General features: G+C 48.2%; 1 protein-coding gene across 1 annotated transcript in view; it reads left to right on the top strand.

Annotated features, from left to right (window-relative positions):
• LOC125742104 (nuclear factor 1 X-type-like) overlaps positions 1-22,085 on the top strand; it is a 61,426-nt gene that overhangs the window by 14,066 nt on the left and 25,275 nt on the right. The window contains 1 exon segment of the mRNA XM_049013774.1: positions 19,535-20,066. Within this exon segment, the coding sequence (XP_048869731.1) occupies positions 19,535-20,066 (532 nt within the window).

Genomic DNA, 22,085 nt, shown 5'->3' with positions numbered 1-22,085 from the left:
CGCTTACGAAAGCAAACAGTTCCTCCCCCTGTCCAGTAGGGGGTGCTCTCATAGGCGGCAGAGGGCGTGATTCAGCATCACGATAAAGCAGAGAAAGCATTCTTTCCAACATCAGCTTTTAAGCCGACGATGAAGCAAGAGCAGAACTTATTTAACAGATATATTTGTCAGCACCGAACCAGCTGCAGAATATTTGCCTGCTCATTGTCAGAATCTCAGATTATAAGTATCATGTTCCTTGTGATGAATAAAAACCCTTTATTTCGGTGTCTCCCGACTATGGGTGGGAAGCATCACATGGTAGAATGTGCCAAGGGAAACCCAGTCAGCAAAACATATGCGACAGCCCACTGCTTTTCTGATGCATCCTGGTCTGTTTTTCACTGATTGGCATCTCTGCAGGCCCATGTTTCCACTAATGAAATGCAAGACGTGGACTTTGGGTCAGTATCGGCCTCTGCTGAAGCATGGGAGCCATGTTGGAGTCCACCCACCAGAGGTTCGGAAATGAGCCGTTGAGTCACTGAACGTGCAGCGAATCTGAATCTGGCGTCTCTGTTACAGCACCGGGAATTACAGGCTTTCGTTACTGTTGTTGCAGTAGTTGAAGGGTAGCGTGTTGGGCTGGATCACTCTCAGACCGCCGCTCCATTAAGGGCACTTGGCCTGTTATGAAAAGCTCTGAAGATGGAGGGGGAGTTTAAGGTGGAGGAATTCCCTGAAGAGCCCATCTATAAGGGGGAGAGGTGAAATGAGTAGCTGTTAGGTGGAGGAGGTATGATGAGTAGCTGTAAGGTGGAGGAGGTATAATGAGTCTGCTCTAAGGTGGAGGTGCTCCTGATGAGGATAGGGTCTTTGGTGTGTGATTGGTGCTTGCGTATGTGGGGGCAGGTAGACACACAGACACACACACACACGGGGACACAGGTCCAGCATCCTTAGTAGGGGGCTTTGTGGACCTCTCACCCTGGCTGCGAGATTCTCTGCCTTACTGCCAAGCATAGAAGTGCCGCTAAAAGGGGCTCTTCCTCTAGGCTTCATGCTGGTTTGTCTACCCTCCTATGGCCTGATGCTGGGAGGCTGCCAGTCTCTGAGATCTATTAGTCATGTCTGACATGCCAGAGCCCCCTCAGGCCAGTTCACCTGCAATGGCGAAGAGCAGCGATGAGCCTTATTATCAATTTATTCTGCCTTGAACGCAAAACCTTTGCCAGGAACTGCAGTCATGAGGGTATGAGGTCTTTCACAAAGAAACGTGCATGATGGTAGGCCTGTAATCTGTGAGTAAGCCTCAACACAGCTCTCCCCATTAACACAGTAAATCACACCACGGCTCTCCTTGTTACCACAGTGAATCTCAGCACAGCTCTCCACATTAGTAAAGTAAACCTCAGCACAGCTGTCCAGATTAGCACAGTAAACCGCAGCACAGCTTTCCCTAATAGCACATTAAACATGAGCACAACTGTCCAGATTAACAGAGTAAACCTGAGCACAGCTCTCCCCATTAGCAGAGTTAAACCTCAGCACAGCTGTCCAGGTTAGAACAGTAAACCTCAGCACAGTTCCCCCCGTTAGCACAGTAAACCTCAGCACAGCTCTCCCCGATAGCACCGTAAACCTCAGCACAGCTCCCTCCGTTAGCACAGTAAACATCAGCACAGTTGTCCAGATTAGCACAGTAAACCGCAGCACAGCTCTTCCCATTAGCACAGTAAATCACAGCACAGCTCCCCCCATTAGCACAGTAAACCTCAGCACAGCTCTCTCCAATAGCACAGTAAATCTCAGCACAGCTCCCCTGTCAGTACAGTAAACTTGAGAACAGCTCTCCCCATTAGCACAGTAACTCTCAGCAAAGCTCCCCCATTAGCACAATAACCCTGAGCACAGCTTCCCCCATTAACACAGGAAACCTGAGCACAGCTCCCTCCATTAGCACAAGAAATCTGAACACAACTCTCCCCATTAGCACAGTAAACCTCAGCACAGATCCCCACGTTAGCACAGGAAACCTCAGCACAGCTTTCTCCATTAGCACAATCAACCTCAGCACAGCTCACCCCATTAGCCCAGGAAACATCAGCACAGCTGTCCCCTCTTTGTTAGCACAGCTATACCTCTATACACTGTGCTCATTACAGAGATAGTTTCCCCCCCATCTGTCCCTGGTCCTCCCCGCCCCAGTCCCCTCCCAGCACTGGTAACATAGTACATCTCATCACCTGGTGCCCCCCCAGCCCAGTGTTTCCAGTCGTCCCAGTGGGGCACCAGCCTGGGTGTCCATTCTGTTGTGGGCCCTGCTGCCAAAGAGAGACAAAGAAGATCAGCTCTGGCCGAGTCCGTGTTTGACACAGTGTCTGTCGGGCTGTGTTCCCTTCCCTGTGCGTGCTCACATGTACAGATGCACACATGTGTGTGTTCACACTCCTGTCATGTAAGTCTGTGACCTGAGGCCCCAGACAGAGTGGGTGGTGGCCATCCGCGGGCAAAGCCATGCGTGACGTGACCATGGTGAGGGTAAAGGAGTCGTGGATACCCTTTGGCTGCCTGCCCGTCGGCCCTCCCAAACCCCCCCCCCCCCAGGGCTGCCGGTCACCAATGGCGAGGGGAAACTATCACTGGCTGCTTTCCCTCTCCCCTTCTCTTAAAGAGCAGGGGAAAGCCTGTTTTTCTGCGACCGGACACATCCCTTTAAGTCCTTTGGTTGTGGTTGAGCTCAGACATAAGGGGAAAGTCTCGGAATAGATACGAAAAACACAGTGAAACCAGCAAATAACGGTTTAAGTTTTACCAAAGTGAGAAAAAAGGACATTTTAACAACAAAGCATATATATATATATCTATAGTACAACAGCCAAAATGATGGGAAAAGCAGCAACACCGCAACGCTGCCCTGTGAGCTGTTTCAGAGTAATGCTGGCAGTTCCTCTAATTGGCTGGGAAATTAAGCATTTTGGCTGGAGATCTGTGTGTGTGTGCGTGTGTGTGTGCGTGTGTGTGTGCGTGTGTGTGCACGTGTCCATGTGCCTGCATGTGTCCATGCCGTGATTTTTGCAGCGTGCCCCAGTGTGTGCTGCCGTGCAGATGGCTCCGCGCTGCCCTGCGCTCATGTCCGTGTGTGTTTTCACACACCATTTCTTGCGTGTCCATCCGCCTGCCCGCCTGGTCGAGCGTCCCCCCCCATTCCCGGATGTTCACGGATGGTCAGTGTTTGGCACGGGGGGCCGGATACGCCGACACCGCGATGCCGGACGCCGTGAGCTCGGTGTCGAAGCGTGAGGTGTTGCCGTTGTGGAACCCCGTGGCCCCACAGTAACTGAGAAACCAAAATGGGGGGTATTTAAGGCCCCCCTTACCTTGGTTTGTCTGCCTCATCTATCCCAGGATGTGAGCAGGGGACTTCATGGGGGGGGGGACACGTGTGGCAGGTGCACACGCACACGCAGCCACACACGTGTCTAGCATGCCCTGAGGGAGAGCCTGGTGTGTGTGCTTGTGAATGGTCCAGCAAGAGGGGAGGGAGGGAAGACAGAGGGAGAGAACAAGAGAAAGAGAGGGAGAAAGAGAGGGAGAGACAGGGAGAGAGAGGGAGAAAAAGGGAGAGAGAGGGAGAAAAAGAGGGAGAGACAGGGAGAGAGAGGGAGAAAAAGGGAGAGAGAGGGAGAAAAAGAGAGAGAGACAGGGAGAAAAAGGAGAGAGGGGGAGAAAAAGAGAGAGAGAAAAAAAGATGTAGAGAAAGAGGGAGAAATAGAGGTAGATAAGGAGGAAGAGAGAGGGGGGGCACAGAGGGAGAGAAAGAGAGACAGAGGGAGAGAGGTACACAGAGGGAGAAAAAGAGGGAGACAGAGGGGAAAAAGGAACGAGAGAGAGGGAACAGAGGGAGAAAAAGAGGGGGAGAGAGGGAGAAAAAGGGAGAGAGAGGGAGAAAAAGGGAGAGAGAGAGAGAGAAAAAGAGGGAGAGACAGGGAGAAAGAGGGAGAAAAAGGGAGAGAGAGGGAGAAAAAGAGGGAGAGACAGGGAGAGAGAGGGAGAAAAGGGAGAGACAGGGAGAGAGAGGGAGAAAAGGGAGAGACAGGGAGAGAGAGAGGGAGAGACAGGGAGAGAGAGGGAGAAAAAGGGAGAGAGAGGGAGAAAAAGGGAGAGAGAGGGAGAAAAAGGGAGAGAGAGGGAGAAAAATAGGGAGAGACAGGGAGATAGAGGGAGAAAAAGGGAGAGAGAGGGAGAAAAAGAGGGAGAGATGGAGAAAGAGGGAGAAAAAGGGAGAGAGAGGGAGAAAAGGGGAGAGAGAGGGAGAAAAAAGGAGAGACAGGGAGAAAAAGGGAGAGAGAGGGAGAAAAAGAGGGAGAGACAGGGAGAAAGAGGAAGAAAAATGAGAGAGGGAGAAAAAGAGGGAGAGAGAGGGAGAAAAAGCGGGAGAGAGGGAGAAAAAGGGAGAGACAGGGAGAAAAAGAGGGAGAGACAGGGAGAGAGAGGGAGAAAAAGAGGGAGAGACAGGGAGAGAGAGGGAGAAAAAGGGAGAGACAGGGAGAGAGAGGGAGAAAAAGGGAGAGACAGGGAGAAAGGGAGAAAATGGGAGAGAGAGGGAGAAAAGGAGGGAGAGACAGGGAGAGAGAGGGAGAAAAAGGGAGAGACAGGGAGAGAGAGGGAGAAAAAGGGAGAGAGAGGGAGAAAAAGGGAGAGAGAGGGAGAAAAAGAGGGAGAGACAGGGAGAAAGAGGAAGAAAAAGGGAGAGAGGGAGAAAAAGAGAGAGAGAAAAATGATGTAGAGAGAGAGGGGGGCACAGAGGGAGAGAAAGAGAGACAGAGGGAGAGAGGTACACAGGGAGAAAAAGAGGGAGACAGAGAGGGGAAAAAAGGAAAGAGAGAGGGGACAGAGGGAGAAAAAGAGGATAAGAGAGGGAGAAAAAAAGTCAGAGAGGAACAGAGTAAAAAAGAGGGAGAGACAGAAGAACAAAGAGATGGAGAGTGGGACAAAAACATGGAGAGAGAGAGGCTGTCATCTTGTTTGTCAGGTTTTTTCATGCAAGTCAAAACTAGACATGAAAGTGAAGTTTTGGTCTGAAGGCTGCTTCACATGGCAGAGGAAGTGTACATGTGTGTGTGTACAGAGTGTGTACGTGTGTGTGAGTACAGAGTGTGTATGTGTGTGTGAGTACAGAGTGTGTACAGAGTGTGTACAGAGTGTGTACAGAGTGTGTACGTGTGTGTGAGTACAGAGTGTGTATGTGTGTGTGTACAGAGTGTGTACGTGTGTGTGAGTACAGAGTGTGTATGTGTGTGTGTACAGAGTGTGTACAGAGTGTGTATGTGTGTGTGAGTACAGAGTGTGTATGTGTGTGTGTACAGAGTGTGTACGTGTGTGTGAGTACAGAGAGTGTATGTGTGTGTGTACAGAGTGTGTAGATGTCTGTGTGTACAGAGTGTGTGTGTGTGTACAGAGTGTGTGTGTGTGTACAGAGTGTGTATGTGTGTGTGTACCGAGTGTGTACATGTGTTTGTGTACAGAATGTGTGTGTGTGTAGAGTGTATGTGTGTACAGTGTGTGTGTGTGTACAGTGTGTGTGTGTACAGTGTGTGTGTAAGATGTATGTGTACAGAGTGTGTGTGTGTAAGATGTATGTGTACAGAGTGTGTGTGTGTACAGAGTGTGTGTGTAGAGTGTATGTGTGTGTGTGTACAGTGTGTGTGTGTACAGTGTGTGTGTAAGATGTATGTGTACAGAGTGTGTGTGTGTAAGATGTATGTGTACAGAGTGTGTGTGTACAGAGTGTGTGTGTAGAGTGTATGTGTGTAGAGTGTGTGTGTGTGTGTACAGTGTGTGTGTGTGTGTGTGTGTAGAGTGTGTGTGTGTGTAGAGTGTGTGTGTGTACAGTGTGTGTGTGTAGAGTGTGTGTGTACGGTGTATGTGTATGGAGGGTGTGTGTGTGTGTACAGTGTGTGTGTGTATACAGTGTGTGTGTGTAGAGTGTGTGTGTGTGTACAGAGTGTGTGTGTACAGTGTGTGTGTGTACGGTGTATGTGTATGGAGGGTGTGTGTATGTACGGGGTATATGTGCGGTGTGTCAGGGGGACAGCGTGGTCCCTGGTTGGGGGAGGGGACGTGTGAGTTGGGGGTGGTGGCATGCATTTGCATAAAGGGCAGGGCAGTGTGCCCAGGCCGTGGAAGAGGCTGGCATCCCGCCTCGCTGACTGGCAGAGGGATGGTCGAGGAGAAAGGAGAGTGAGGGAGGGAGACAGAGAGGGCCAGAAGTCTAGCCCACATCTGCGGAGAGCAGAGAAGCAGAAGGAGGGAAAAATGGCGTCTGGGCGAGAACCCTCCATTATGGCCCATCAAGAGGTTCTGGGACATGGCAAGGTCACGTGATATGTCCCTTCCCGTATGGGATCTGCCGCCCCCAGACCCATCCACCTCGTCTAGAATGACATGGGCAATAAGACTCCCAGATCTCCAGATCTCCCAGCAACCACCAGGATGCAGAGGAGGACGGAGCCCGAGCAGATTGGATGTGGGATTCTCCAGTGGTGGGGGTTCGTGGAGAGACAGGCAGCGTTTGCACCTGTGGGGGGTGGGGTGGGCGGGGGCTTGTGCTGGGACTCCTCAAACACGCTCCATTCCTGTTTCAAGCCCCCCCCCCAGAAACAGGCTGACGGAAAAATGAGGAGCCTAAATGACACGTATCTAGGAGCTCATTCTTCGGGTTGCTGTATCTCAGAGAAGACACACGAGACGAAACTTTCTATCAGTAGTATTTATAAATCATTGACCCAAATAGCCATTGAGATTTTATCACGTCACACACTCAGGAATGCGACCCCCCCCCGGCACTATGGCCTGAACACTTGACGTTTCTGTAACGATCTGTCCGGAAGCTGCAAAAAAAACCTCTGATGTAACCATACGGGACGGTGGCACATCCTGAGAGCTGTGCTGTGGCTTCAAGGTCGCTGTTCACGTTCTGGTGGAGCCCGCGGGGGCAGCGGGGATGTGAGGGGGTGCAGGTGCATAGGGAGTGCGGCCCTGAAATGCCCGCAGGATCGAGGGCCCGGCTGCCTGCTCACCGATCCGGACAACGGAGAGGGAGCAGGCAGACTGATCATCTACGCTGCCCGGCTGGAGCCGAACAGCCGTCACTCACAGTCACCTTTAAATGTGTCAGGAAATAGTTTAGCACCCGGCACTGAGACCAGAATAAAAGATTAGAAGATTGATGGATGGATGGATGGATGGATTTTCCAATATACTAGTGTTCAGAATACGCATATAAGTAATATATTGATTATATATTGAAATAGAATGTTGGTATTGTTGTTGCTGTAGTGGAAATCTGTGTAATGTTTGCTTTGTATTATTATTCACAATAATAGATTTTTATAAAAATACTTAACAGGGCGGCTTAAAGTGCATAATGGTTTGGCTCAGGGGCTCAACCTCCGGGATTCCGCGGTGCATTCTGTCCGCCGGAGCCTCTGCGTCTCAGGCTCGGGGTTTTCTGTGGGGTCCATCGCTCCTTTTAGAGAGTAACAGACCCTCTAACACTAACGATGATAATACCGATGATAATACCGATGATAATGACGATAATAATGACGATAATAACAATGAAAATAAATGATACACACTGCAGCTATTCTCAGCTTTGCTGAATGAAAATAACATTTGGTGACGTTTAATTAAGACAGTGACAATAGTAGCAATAATAATACTGGTAGTAATGCTAAGGGCGCTGAGATGGGTTGGCATCCCATCCTGGGTTGTCCTCTGCCTTCCGCCCATAGCCTCCAGGATCGGCTCCGGACTCCCTGCGACCCTGAAGAGGACAAGTGGGTACAGAAAGTGGATGGATGTATGGATGGATGGCAGGATAATAATAATAGGCTCCAGACCCCCCCTCCCTACTCTCTGACATCTTTGAGTTGGCCCCCAAGTAGTGTTTCCATATAGAATAGTGATCCTTTATTAATCTCAATGGGGAACTTCTCTTACCTCTGTCTTTCTCTCCATAAGACACACAGATAGGTGAGGGCAGGCTGTGGGGGGCACAGCATGATGTGAGCCAGCATGTAGTGTTGGAGGTTAAGGGCTTTTCCCGGAGGCCAATGGGGATGTAACTATTCTGCCGAGGCGGGGGACTTGAACTGGCAACCTTCTGGTGACACGCACCGGGGCTGAGCCGACTGGGCCTCATACCGCCCCCTTATGAAAATGGCTAATTAAACAAAGTATTTCTCCTGAGGTAGTAATGGTGACGATGGCATGCGGGGGCGGGGGGGGTGTGGAGGCCCAGCGTGTGGAATATGGGGCGGGAGCGGATCGCCATCCTTCCCCGGCGCCGCTGCTGCAGTGGGCCGGGCGGCGACCGCAAATGGCTTCCAGATTTTCACACATAGTAACGCGTCGGTCTGTAAAGCGGGGTAATTGCGGATCATGTGGGGGGGGGGGCTTCAAAGGTGGAGGCACCCCGTCCCGCCCGCCTGCACTGGGATACACAGAGCGGGAGTTTTTTTTTTTTCTCATCTCATTTATTTTTTTGTTATCCCAGGGATTAATGATTAATATAAAAAACGTTTATGCTGATGAAAAGTGAATTCTAAGATAATTGCCCTATTACCGCGCCGATTACTGCTCGTTCTGATTATGGCGGTCCTGGGGCGGCCTTCCCCTCACGGCTCGCAATGCCGGCACAGGCCGATCCGGGACGTTTGTGCAGGGAAATGAGTCCCACACGCCCGGAAATGGGCGGATCCGTCACCCCGTCCGCTTAAGTCCTGCAGTGACCTGGAAAAATATTCCTGTGTTGTTCGCTATAACCTCACCTACAGCAACACATTTAGCGAAAACGGGGCTCGCCTCAGAGGTGACGGAGACTGAGTCACGGCTAGAGAGTGGGAGAGTGACCCCTCCCAGCCCCCCCAGCCCTCCCCACGAGGCACCGGTGTTTGACACAAGCCACACCAGTGTGGCAGGACCATTCACCTTCACGGGGATCCGATTAAAAACAAGTTCTCCATCCTGAGCAGACCCCCCTGCCACCCCCTGTGTGTGTGTTTCCATGGGTTATGTATGTGTTACACTGTGCATATCACAATGTGATAAAAGCCTGTTATTAAATGGTCCCCACAAGTGTTATCTCAATTTTAGAAAAATCTGTGACTGTAACCAAAAAAAATGAAATAGACGAAAAGTTTTGTATTTAGTTTGGTTACTTATGGTTAAGCTTAGGGCTTATGATAGGAACATATGAACTGTGTGTGTGTGTGTGTGAATGAGAGTGTGTTGATGGATGGTCCGGTGTGCCCTTCTGTTGGGCGTACAATCCCCTGCCTCTCGGCCTCTTGACGCTCCTCAGCACACAGACCTTTGTCTCGGTGGATTGTGGGCTCCTGTTCCGGGCCATGACCCAAATGGGATGCCCCCCCCCCCCCACACACACACACACCCCAGATCCGGGCTTTCTGATGGAAGCAGGCTGCAGCATCTTTTGTTAATGAAATAACCCCAACTCAGGATGGTGGTGCTCCCCAGACGTGACGACATCCGGGCCAGACATCTGGGGTCAGCAGGCTAACCCTGGAACTGAAAACCGGGGGGGGGGGACTTAATCGTCTGTCATCTGTTACAAAATCTGCTAAGAAAAGATGCTGTCATCAGTGTCACCGTTTTGACTGATGCCAATCCGGCAGCTCTGAAATGAACAGCAATATCTGATGCTAATCCCTGGCGTGTCGCTTTTCTTGCGGCTTCTAGATGGAAACAAACCGGCGGGCCCATGTCCGCCTTACTTGTCCCGCTTTCAAGCAAACATCACACCTACCGGAAAATTCCATCCGGGGTCCGGGACACCCCATAGGCCACAGGACCACTCTGATGGTCACACCGCTGGCGTTACACGGCGTACCTGCGATCGAAATCTCGCCTCGGCGTTGCTACGGCACCGGGTGGGGGGGGTGTGTGTGTGGGGGGGGGGGATGTTCGGCATCTGCCTGCCGCCTGCTTCGCTGGCAGCCAGGCACGGCTGTCCAGCCTCACATACAATGGCCAGGCTGGCTGTGATGGTTGGGGGTGGGGGGGGTGCCTCGGGACGCAGCTCATTGGCATTCATCGGGCTGTTAGGCAACGGCTGACCGCCAATCAGCCTCACGCCCCGCTGGCCCCGCCCCCATGCAAAGTTACACTTGTTGGCAGGTATTCCGAGCGGAGCGTGGCTTGTTATGAAACAGGACCTGTGGCGAGGCGCTTCCCTCTCCAGCGCGGCCCGACCTTGCGATTTAGCGCTCCGGCCCCCAGTGCGGGTCCCTCGCTTTCAGCACCCTCCCCCTCCACACGCTCACATATCATCCCTGCGTGTTTTTGTTTTTTGTTTTGTTTTCCCCGTTCCAGCGAAACCAGTAGGACTTAAACGCCATGGCTAATCTTCCTGCTTGGCCTGCCACGCCGGCATTACTAGCTCTGGAAAAAAAAGGAATAATAATAATGTTAAAACCCTCCACATAAAATATGTTAGAATCCAGTGCTATGGATCATGTGAGAATTGTATGAAATTCACAAAATATCAACAGTGGAAATTCCAAATTTCCAAGGCGATTTCGCCCTGCTCCCCGGCACCCGCTCCCCCCCACCCCCCCGAACACCAGGGGGACCCCCCCATGGTGCTCTTAAGGCGGGTATGTGGCGATGGCCGCAAGCACTGATGACAATGGCGAGAGCAGCGTCGGGGATTAGTGGGGGCCCTTAACATCCGATCCTCTGTTTCCTCCTTGGTAGAAAATGACTCTTTAAAATTGCACGGGGGCTCGGATTACCTGTGGCCCGCGCACTGACACCAGCGCCGCTGTCGGACCCGCGAGGTGCACCCAGCAGATGCTAACATTGCATCGCGAGACGGAAAACCTCCACCCCCCCGCCAAGCGGCCGCGTGGCTCCAGTAAATATTTCTCCTCGACGAGGAGTCCGTTATCCCGGCGGCCGGTCAGCGAGCGGCTGGAAAGCATCCCGCCGTTCCCGTCTCGTGCCGACTGGCATTCTCCCTGACCGCCGCTCCGAGGTCGCAGCACACGGGAGGGTGGCGGTGTCCCACCTGACGCTTCCCGTCTGCAAAAGCACGTCCTTCCTCATACTTTATGCTCCACAGCGAGCATCACGGCCATGCACAGGCCACGTATTGTAATGTGGCCTCTCTGTGTGGGCAGCAAGGAATTATTCCAGAGGCAGGTCCACAGTTATCAGAGGGCAGCGTTACAGCTGAAATGGATTTGGAAAATTAATTCCATTTTTTCCCTTTCCAATGTAAAAAATAAATCAACAACAAAAACAACAACAATAATAATAATAATAATATAAGTATTAGTAGTACCCTGAAAATTGCCAGGGAATGGAAGATGTGTTCAATAAATTTGGACATAAATCATCATTGTTTATATGTGCAACACTTTATTATTATTATATATAATAATACAAATAAATGAGCTCACTAATAAGGTAAAATGTGCCAAACTCGCCGAGACAAGTCATTTATTTTCCCTGCCATGTGACTTTTACGTGTCAATTATTCGAAATGTCTTTTCTAATGCAATAGGACTATTAAAAGTTATAGTAAAATACTTTTTTTCTGGAATATCTTACAAATATTGAATTGTATTAATTTTCTTTCTTATCGGAATAATAAATGGACTTCGCTTCCAGTGACACGTGCTGCTGTTTCGCTGTGGTCCAGTGGCAGGTCGAAATGAATCAGATTTTTTTTTTCCTTACACCAACATACGCTTAAAGACTCTTAGCCTCTTCATTACTGTTTTGTAAACTCGTTTTAATAACATCAGTATTAATTTTGACATGTCTATAGGTATTATTTGGATTATTTTTAATACATGAGGAAATATTTCTTTTAACCGTGATCCAAACAAATGATACTGCAATTAGGCTTTTACCTTCTCTCAGGACGGGACATTTTCGGCGCATTAAGTTTTATCTGACAGAGATTGTTGAGTTTACAGGGGAAACATGACGTCCAAAAATAAAATAAAACAGAAACATTTATCCTGTAATTAAAAATAATTCAATAATAACTGCCCATAACAAATGTTGTAGTGCTAATGGTAATTCAGAAGCAGTTAATATTAGAATAAATTACTGAGGGTAGGTCATTACGCTTCTTTTAAGAATCACCTATTTTTAATCAACCTAAGTATAAACAAAACGATGAATGTTGCCCCGAAAATAATAAATATTAATTTAGGCAAAAACTGAAATGGTTGCGCTTTAGTAAAATACTGCAGCAGTTCTGATATTTGCAAGAACTTGGACGCCTAAGGAAATAAAGTTGATTTTAATGGGCGGTAGGCCTTCCTTTTTCCGGATATCATAATCAGGTTCTGTTTCGAGTCGGCTAAGGCCATTTTGAATTAAATAATTAATCTAGTCGTTTTAGGAGTTTGTCTCGTGCTTAAAACAATTCAAGCGACCACGAATTAGGATCATCGCCGTTGTTAAGGGTTTTACTGCGTGTTCTGCCCCAAAAGTTATTAGGCATCCTAATACAAAAAATAATGAACTTGGTACGCGGGCTTTGAATAGTTTATTTTTTACTGTGCAGAAAAGATTTATTTGCAAAAGAGCGTAAGAGTTGAACTGCGATATAAAGTCGGCTGATCGCTCAGGAATAAATGTCTGTGGAGCAATAAACTTTATTTCCCAACGGCGAGCAAACACTGAGTCTGGCATTGTTTAATTTGTAAGTGAACAGTGACTGAATCGAAGCAAACGGGAGTCATGTGTTTTCATACGGAAAGTTAATGGCGAATTTAATATGAGGGTTGACATCACGGCCTCACATACATTTCGGCCCTTTGGGAGACCGGAAAAATGACGGAATCAAAACTGCAGAGCAATTTTAAAAATAACTACCTTCATGTTGTTATAGGCCTGTGTATTCCAGCCCGTATGAACTGTAGTGTCATTTTGGCATAAAACTTTTGAAAAGTAGGTACATTGTTTGTTTTACCCCAGCCCCACTTAAACCATTAAATCAGGCAGCGGCGACGTTCAAAAGTGGCCAATAGAGGAAAATCAAAGTTTGCGTGTCGTGCATGTTTACATGAATGCATATTACTTAACTACCTATACGTTATATAAACTTTATATAGTAACTGTAATTTTATCTAAATGTATTGCCGTCATATGCACCTTAAGTGACAAAGGGTCAGTCACACTTTACCGGTTACTGAGGTCCGTTTTAAACTAATGCACTTGCTTTAAAAATGAACTGCAACGAACGATTAAACGGTGCACACTGAAATTAACTGATTGGATCAGGCTGAGTTTATAATGGCCTCTAGGCCTATCTCTGATTACACTGCTAGACCCATTGTTACCGATTTAAAATAAATGTCACTGACGGCTGTAAACCACTACTACTGCTCTTTTGTCTGACTTGATTTAAACGGGGTGCCAAACTGTCTCTCCAGGTCGTGAATTTCTCCTTTCTCAAGCCAAGTCTATACGGCAGCCTTAATTTTTTTTCTCTCTTTCATAATAAATGTGTGCGCGCGCGCCGTGAATATGTAGTTTTAATGATCTTGGCAGAACTATTGACTTCATACTTTAAGGGGCTCTTAATGCGCATTGTTCCAGATTTCTTCCTTTCCATTTTAAACAGAAATAAAGGTTTTTTTTTAATTAATTTGAAAAAAAAAACTAAAACTGAATTTTTTTTTTTTTTGCATCACTTGAAAACCAGAACAAACACTTAATTTTAATGCATTTTGACGTAATTTTACTATGGAAACAAAACAAAATAGAACTGTATAATGTGTGATGTTCATATAATTCATTTTCCGTGATATCTTACAATGGAAACGCAGTTGTGCCGTTCACTGTGGCGATGACAGCCATTTCGTTCACCTTGATATGGTCCACTGCAGAATGATCTAACGCGTATATTTCCAATACCGCGTTAAAATGATGGTTTTTCCTACGATTGTCTGCTATGTGAAGGACCCATGTAGGCATGCGTTTCTTTTTGGACAGCGCTTAGCGCATTAGACGCACTTGTGCATGAGGGTCACGGTGAATGAAGTGACAGTGCCGCACTTTGTCACAGTGGTGCCGCTCGTCGCCTGTTCTTTTCTCGGCCGGTCGCTGAATGTAGTTTCGTGATTCGAGGAGATCGAGTTAAAAAATGTACAAAAGCACAGCTCTAAGCAAGCAGCGAAAAGACCATCTGCTAAGAAGAGATCGTTGTTTATCCGGCCCCTCTTGTGGATAGTTATTTCCCCTCCGTCCATAGTTCCGTTTCATCCTGTAATTAATATAGGCTAATAGTATTTAATTCAAGATATCTACATTATGTATAGGCCTACGAGTTATGTTTCATTTTCATTTTATATTAAGGGGGACAATCAGATGTTCTATCCAATATTTAGCGTGCAGGTATGAAGATTTATTATACTAAACATAGTTTTTTTAATGAAATATTTGCATGTGTACCGCGTACGCTTTTTGGCACTACGTTGTCAGGTTGTGCAAAGTCCAGCCTTTGCAGTCGTACCTGTCTATGGACTAAACCTGTGGAATGGCTGTCAGCATTTACGCCCGTCCTGAATAAATATACAGCCGCAGAGATAGTGCCAAGTGCATTGTTTAAATAAGGAACCGAAAGACCGATATAGATATTTCAGTCCTCTTGTCAAAATATTTCTGACCGGGCCTTTCTTTCTGCAAATGACTTTTCTGCCGGGCATTTGTTATATAACATTTGATAAAATATACAGCGACATACAATTACAAATGAGACAATGTGAGATTTATGTGTTTAAAATTTCATTTTAAATAAACTTATCAACTAAATCTTCAAAAGCGGACGGAGCTTAGTTTTAATCTTTTTCTCTGTTGGCCGATTAGTCATGGCGGATATATTGCTGAGTGTTTATTTCTCATGCAACCAAAAAGTTGCAATAAATATTTGAAAGCCACGACAGTAAAGTATAACGCTTAAGTTGAGATGTCGCCTGAGTTTTCTCCCTCTATTTTCCTCCCTCCTTTTTGGCAGTTGTTTTATAAACAGTGGATAGAAGCGGGCTGTCGGCTAAGTCAGCTTTTCGGAGCGATAGCCCTCAGCTCACTTTCCAGTCTTTCTCTACTCGTAAAAAATGCCGAGGCGAACGAAAGAGGAGATCCCTCCCGACCGAGCAAAGGTCTTCGTTTTAGAGACCGTGTGGCTCGCAAAGATAAGATGCGGTTTCATATTAGATATACATTTAAAAGGTGGCGGGGAGACAGTTCTGCGACGACTCTGCCGGTCAGACCGCGCCGGGCGCTTCGTGTCTGCGGTGCGGCGAGAAAGGGGGGCTTCGCGCGCGGAGCGGGTGCAGCAAGCGGCGTTAAATCCCACCCGGCGTAAGGAGGACACGGATCGCCTCCATCTGCAACGTAGCAGCGTTAAGATCACCAAAAAGTGCAACACTTTTATATATATATATATATATATATATATATATATATATAGCTTCTCGGAATTGACGCAATTAAACTAAATGCGAGGGTGTTGAGGAGACCCAAAGCTGAGCCAAAATCATAAAAAAAAGCTTCCCTGCAAAAATAAATTGAAACATCTGTACGGCTGTGCAGCTGCCGCCGCCTCAGTGCTTGTTTATTTCATGGGCGCGTTCTGAAGGTTCACCTCATGCAGCACAGTGGTCAAACGCGTTGCTGTCTGTGGACGGTGCCATTGGAATATATCTATAACAATAATAATCATAGTAATAATAAATGGCTGCCGAAAAGGATACTGCAAATAACTGCTTTGACGGAAAGGCCTCCACATACGCGTGCAGCGCGTATTCAAACGTGGACCGCGCTATTTGTATTGCGGGAGTTTCCTTATAAATAGCACTGGCCTCGTTTCTTGTCTACCTTAAAAATAAGCGGGGAGAATATAGCATAGTTGTCGTATTACACTGTGTATAGAAATTATATTTATGTGGGTGTGTGTTTGTATATATGTAGATTATATACACGCATTTGTCAAAATGGTGCTTATAATGGTAATAAGGAGATATTGTCTGACCAGCAGTGCTCAGTTTGTGCAGGCTGATTGTTCAGTTACTCAAACATTTGTTTCGGAAATGCATTGCGGGGAATTTCAATTCAACTGGATTTTTTTGGCATCTGACAAGCAGCAGCAGTTCAGACAAAATGTGAGGCAAAGGCGTCCGCCTTTTATACGGGCCAGCCAGACACTCTCTGCGTCTCTTTCACTTTTCGTCGTTTATTTCAATCTTTTATTTTAATTGACTTATTTGCTTTTAGGTTAACTATCATTAAAGGGGAAAAAAACTGATGTCATCTAGGATGCTGGGGAGAATGTGTTTTTGAACGGCGATCAGAGCATAACTGCACATTACGGAGTATAAACTAAAATCAGACAGTTAATGATTTGCCAGTGTTTCCACGTTTTCATACTCGAACTGTTGGCAAATTGCTGGAGAAACTTCTGCCGCTCCGTTTGTTAATAACTGCTCAAATTTATGTCTCAAAATGGTTCATATTAATTCTAGTCCACAATGCCATTTGTGGCAGCATGTGTTTTCACTTTTAAGGCTGCTTTCGTGGACATTTCCAAACGTCGCTGTTTATGTTATAGATGCTGCAGCATTCATTCATTCCTGGCCTCCTCGTCTCTTTAAACACGCTACCTGTGCCCCGGCATCTCCGTTTGCGGAGTGCGCAGCAGCCCAGGGCAGACAGATCCCCCCCCTCCGTCTTTAATCGGCCTGGGGAAGCGGGGCGGTCGCTGAAGGTCAGTCGGCGGCGGTGCGGGAGCCGGTCTGTGCAGCACGCCGCACTTAGGCTCACAGACCCGGCCGGCTTTTGGAAACACTTCCTGGCATTTGCGGTGCACGTCACTGTCAGTAAGGTGCATGCAATACGGTGCTGTATTAATATTGCGGCGTGGGCCGGTTCATTTGTGCGATGTATAAACTGGAGTATTTCTAACTCATAATTCTTTAAGGAAAAAAAAATCTGTGTGCTAGATTACCAACAAAGAATGGTTCTCTTTGCTGTCTGCGTGGAGCCTTTAGTATGGCATATTCCAGCTCTTTCTTATTTTTAATTTTATTTTATTTTTTATATTTATAAAACTGCAAAAATATCGGAAAGTGACACAAGTACGTCAGAGTTAGAAACAACAGGGGGGTCGGTAGCTAAAATAAATAAATAAATAAATAAAACCGCTGGATAGATACTTATTTATTAATTATGTTTGGTGATAATGGTGTTTAAATACCTTTTAAGAATATTTTACACGGCATTTATTTGCATTTTGGTACCTGTTATTTTTTTGCCTACATGTAAAATTGCATTACTGTTATTTTTAATGTTTATTTTTATTTGTGTGGTTTAAAATGCGGTCGGATATATGAGGGGCATTTAAAAATTGCACTGCATCAATTGGATGTGTTTTGGGGGAAATATCCCCCCCCCCCCCAGCCCATTGTTTGTGTGGTGAATCTGGGAGCAGCTGTGACCGGAGCTGTGCTTTCTCATGCCAGCCTGCGCCAAGGTGCTGTAATGTGAGCAGAAAGAGAGAATGGAGAGAGGGGTGCTGCCGTGGGGGTGTCACGGCAGTGTGTGATGGTGGCCATGGTGGTGATGGAGGCAAAGTGTAGTGGGGGGGGGGGGGGGCGCAGCAGTAGCAGTGGCAAGGTTTAGGATTGGTGCATGTAAAATTAATATCCTCTGGACTTTGCCTGCGCACTAGATAGGAACTTGTCAATTTGGCAAATTTTGTGCCGTCTGACTAAACTGCTCTCTGTCTCGCTCTCTCTCTTTTTCTTGCTCCCTCCATCACCACCACCACCATCCCCCCCCTATGCCACCCCCCCCCCAGCCCTTGAAGCGAGCGTATTGGCTGGGCTGTAGGCGTCTCGTTGCCAAATAGGTGGGCCCTATGTACACTGGCAAAGACTCAGGCGATGGTTAGGGAAAGAAACGTAGAGAGAGAGAGAGAGTGAGAGAGTGTTGGAGAGAAAGGGGGAAAAGGGAGCAGAGCCTTGGTTTGCCAGCGGTCGCACACGCTCTTCCAGCATCGACTGGGTCCTCTCCTTTTTTTTGCCCATTCGGTGGTGGTGCTACGCGCCCCCCCGTCCCAGGCTGTCCTTGTGAGTCCTATGCAGGGCCCATAGAAACTCCGCAAATACCACGCACTGCCCTGTCAGACATTTTTTTCTCTCTTTAGATTTTTAAAAGCAGAGGAGTGCGTCCACGTAAGCGGCTCTTCCCCTTTCTTTTTTATTACGCGTTTTTATATCGCGGGGCACCACACACCATCTCTGTGGGGTTTTTTTTCTCTTTTTTGCTGTTATTTCTCCTGCTCAGTCTATTTCTCTTTCAAAAATCCGCCTCTTCCCGCCCCTGCTACCTTCAGGACTCTTTTGCTGGTGCTGTTCCTGTGCCCCCCCTCCTCCCCCCCACTTTCCTCTTTTTTCGTACTTTTTTTTTTTTTTTTTTTTTTACCAATTCCACTGGACATTTGGGGCTTTTTTTCCTCTACCTTCTTCCACTTTCCTTTATCTCCTTCTTCATCCCCCCATCTCTTATTGTAGCAGTTTATCCTAAGTGGCTGACAGACCGGGATCCGAGCACCAAGAATTATTTTTTTTTTCCCTCGCAATCGACGTGCTGAATTTATGATGAGAGTGCAAAATGGTAACTACCAGACTGTCTGCCTCCGTCCTTTTCTGTGTTTGTTTATTTATATTTTGTTTTTTTTTATTTTAATTTTAATATTTGTTTGCTGCAGTTGTCTGGCATTAACTTTTTGAGTGTTACGGTGGCAGCGTTTGAGTTTGAGTTTGTGGGAAAAAAAATAAGGAGGCAGGTAAAGATGTAGCAAGGCAGGTGAGCATGCGGGTGACCGCTGCTCTCTGGCGCAGTGTGGTGGCATGCGTTCACGGATGAGCCGGGTATTGTGGGATTGCTGTGGGGTCTTATGTGTGTTGCACACCAGAGCTGTCTGGTTTAAAGCTGAATTCCTAATGGAGGGCTTCCTCGTACCCCATCCCACCCTCCTCGTATGCACTCTGCATGGCTCTGTGTGTTTTGGTTTTTTTTTTGCCAGCATGTTGTTGTTTTCCCTTGTCGTTCGCTTCTTTTGTTTTTCTTTTTACGACTGCATGACAATGTCGCTTTTGATGTCGCCCTGGTCACTTGAGCTGGCCGTGTAACTGATCTTCTAAAGTATTGTCATAACTCAGCGCTATTTTACGATCCTTTGGCTTAAAGTACACGCAGCTAAATAATAGTCACCGTTTTGTCAGTTGTTCGTCTGCACCTGTGCCGCCTGCCAGTGGCTATTCTTCATCTCGCTGCACAAGTGGTTTTGTTTAAAATGCATGTTACATCCGCAGGCGACGTTTTCCCTGGCGCTTCCTCCCGACCCCTCACGCCGCATCCGACGGGAACTCGGTCGCCCCCCGCCGCCCCAGTGTGCCACGCCACTAACCGCGCTCTCCCCCTCTCCCTCCTGGCACCGCAGGATGAGTTCCACCCCTTCATCGAGGCCTTGCTGCCACACGTCCGGGCCTTCTCCTACACCTGGTTCAACCTGCAGGCGCGCAAGCGCAAGTACTTCAAGAAGCACGAGAAGCGCATGTCCAAGGACGAGGAGCGCGCCGTCAAGGACGAACTGCTGGGCGAAAAGCCGGAGATCAAGCAGAAGTGGGCATCGCGACTCCTCGCCAAGCTACGCAAGGACATCCGGCCCGAGTTCCGCGAGGATTTCGTGCTGACCATCACGGGCAAAAAGCCGCCATGCTGCGTGCTCTCCAACCCCGACCAGAAGGGCAAGATCCGGCGCATCGACTGCCTGCGGCAGGCCGACAAGGTGTGGAGGCTGGACCTGGTGATGGTGATCCTCTTCAAGGGCAGTCCTCTGGAGAGCACGGACGGTGAGCGGCTGGTCAAGTCGCCCCAGTGCTCTAACCACGGCCTGTGCGTGCAGCCACATCACATCGGTGTCTCTGTCAAGGAGCTCGACCTCTACCTGGCCTACTTCGTCCACACGCCAGGTCAGTGCCCCGAGAGCCGTGCCGTGCCGCACCCTGGGCAAGGGCCCGTGCCCGAGCCACAGCTGATCCCCGTTTGGCAGAATGTACCGTCCGCCCCACCGTTGGCTTTCGCTCCTGTCAGAAATCCTAGCTTGGCGGAAATTTGCCGACGGCAGTCACAGGTCCCGTCGCGGCTGTCAACCAATAAATAACGCTCCTCTGGTTAAAAAAAAAACACGACGAAAATCAAAGCAGGCCGTTGAGCGTGGTTCCTCTCTGGCAGAGAGTCTCACTCGGCGGACTTTCCGCGAGGCCGCTGCGGAGCGCCGTGACAGCTGGCCCCGTACCAGAGTGTGTGTAACGCGAGCAGCGGGTACCCCCTGTCTCTGCCCGCGGTCTGGCGTAGCCGCCCGCCCGGGCAGCGCCAGCCCGCACATGAACCGTCCGAGTCGGGCAGGACGCCGCATGCTGTGGGTCAGGGACAGGCGTGCGCACTTGAGAGTGTATGTCTAACGTTTATTACTCAAATCGATACACTAAATGTCCACTCAAATTTAATTTAAAATATAAATCAATTAATATAAAATAATATGAATCTGGCCATAATTAAAAATTATGCTTGTTTGTATTTGAGTTCCAGGAGAGTTTAATTACAGTTTTTGTATATATATATATATATATATATATATATATATATATATATATATATATATATATATATATATATATATATATTACTCTTTATTTCTTTTATTTATTTGAATTTATGTTTTAATTTGTGTTTTGCTGTAACAGATTTTTCATGGAGATTTAATCTTATTTAAAGATTATTAAATAATCTTTATTATTAAAGACTTGTAATTATTACAGCGTCTTAACCAAGGACACTTTGGTGATGGGATGCTTGAAGGGGCTTTTCGTTGTCGTTGAATTATTATTATTATAATGGATAGCAGCGTGTTTATTGCGGGGAATGGCCTGGTATTGGCAGTGTGTATTTTTTTTATTAAAAGACAGGATAACAATTAAAATATGTAACCATCCAGACTTAATTGTTTCCCCCGGATTCCTGCATGTCGGCGGTGGTGATGTGGGGCTGGTTACTGTCAGTGGCCCCTTACCGCTGTCGTTATAATTACAGATGGCATGATTGTAACGCAGTTTCTGGAGGGAAGCGGCGTGCCGGTCGAGAGGCAGGTCAGGGGCCGAGCGGATCCGGTGGCGAGCCTGGTGGTGCGTTCGCCCGCCCGCTCTGCAGCCGCGTCGTTAACCGCGCGGCGTGGCGAGGGCGCAGGGACACCTTTCGCGGTTTGTTTTGGGTTGGCACGGGCGCTGACATCCGGGAGAAGTGGGTGCCGTGGTGCGGTGAGCCTCCGCCGAGCTTCTGCCGTCACCCTGCGTGATGCCCTGGCCCCCCCCGTCATCTGTGCTCCGCTGCTCTTATCATTCTTCGCTAATCCACTGTGTCCTGCTGCTTTCATCTGCCTCCATAGAGCCCCGGTGCCCCCCCACCGCCAACGGTGCCCCCCCACCGCCAACGGTGCCCCCCCCGCCTTCCACCTCGGTTCACCGCGGGGCCTTTCGCTTCTCGGCCGCCTGTCAATCCGTGTGAGCGCGTGGTTCAGTTTTTTTGTTCCTCCTCCGCGCATCGACGGGGGGGGGGGGGGGTATCCCTGACGACGGGGGGGGGGGGGGGTCTGCTTTTTTTGTTTTAATGTGGGTGCCGTGGGTCCTGGCAGTCATTTCATTACCGTTCGGTATGATCTGTCAGCCGGCGTGATTTTCCTCTTTATAAGCGCGGCCGTCGGTCATTAGGCAGTGTCCTCCCGCTTGTTTAGGTTCGAGGAAGACGAGGGGTGATGAGGCTGAGCCTTGATTGTCCTCGTTGGCGGAGTGGGGGTCCCTGATGTCTAATGTCTATCAAGCTCTGTGGATCAGCGGCAGGGAAACTTCAGGCTGAGCCAAACTCTTCTAAATCTTCCTACCCCACACACCTAACCCTTCTTCATTTTCACTGCATTTATATGTTTTAATATGTAG

This window comes from Brienomyrus brachyistius, chromosome 5, assembly GCF_023856365.1.
Source record: "Brienomyrus brachyistius isolate T26 chromosome 5, BBRACH_0.4, whole genome shotgun sequence".
NCBI lineage: Eukaryota > Metazoa > Chordata > Actinopteri > Osteoglossiformes > Mormyridae > Brienomyrus > Brienomyrus brachyistius.
This window is presented reverse-complemented; position numbering and strand designations above follow the sequence as displayed.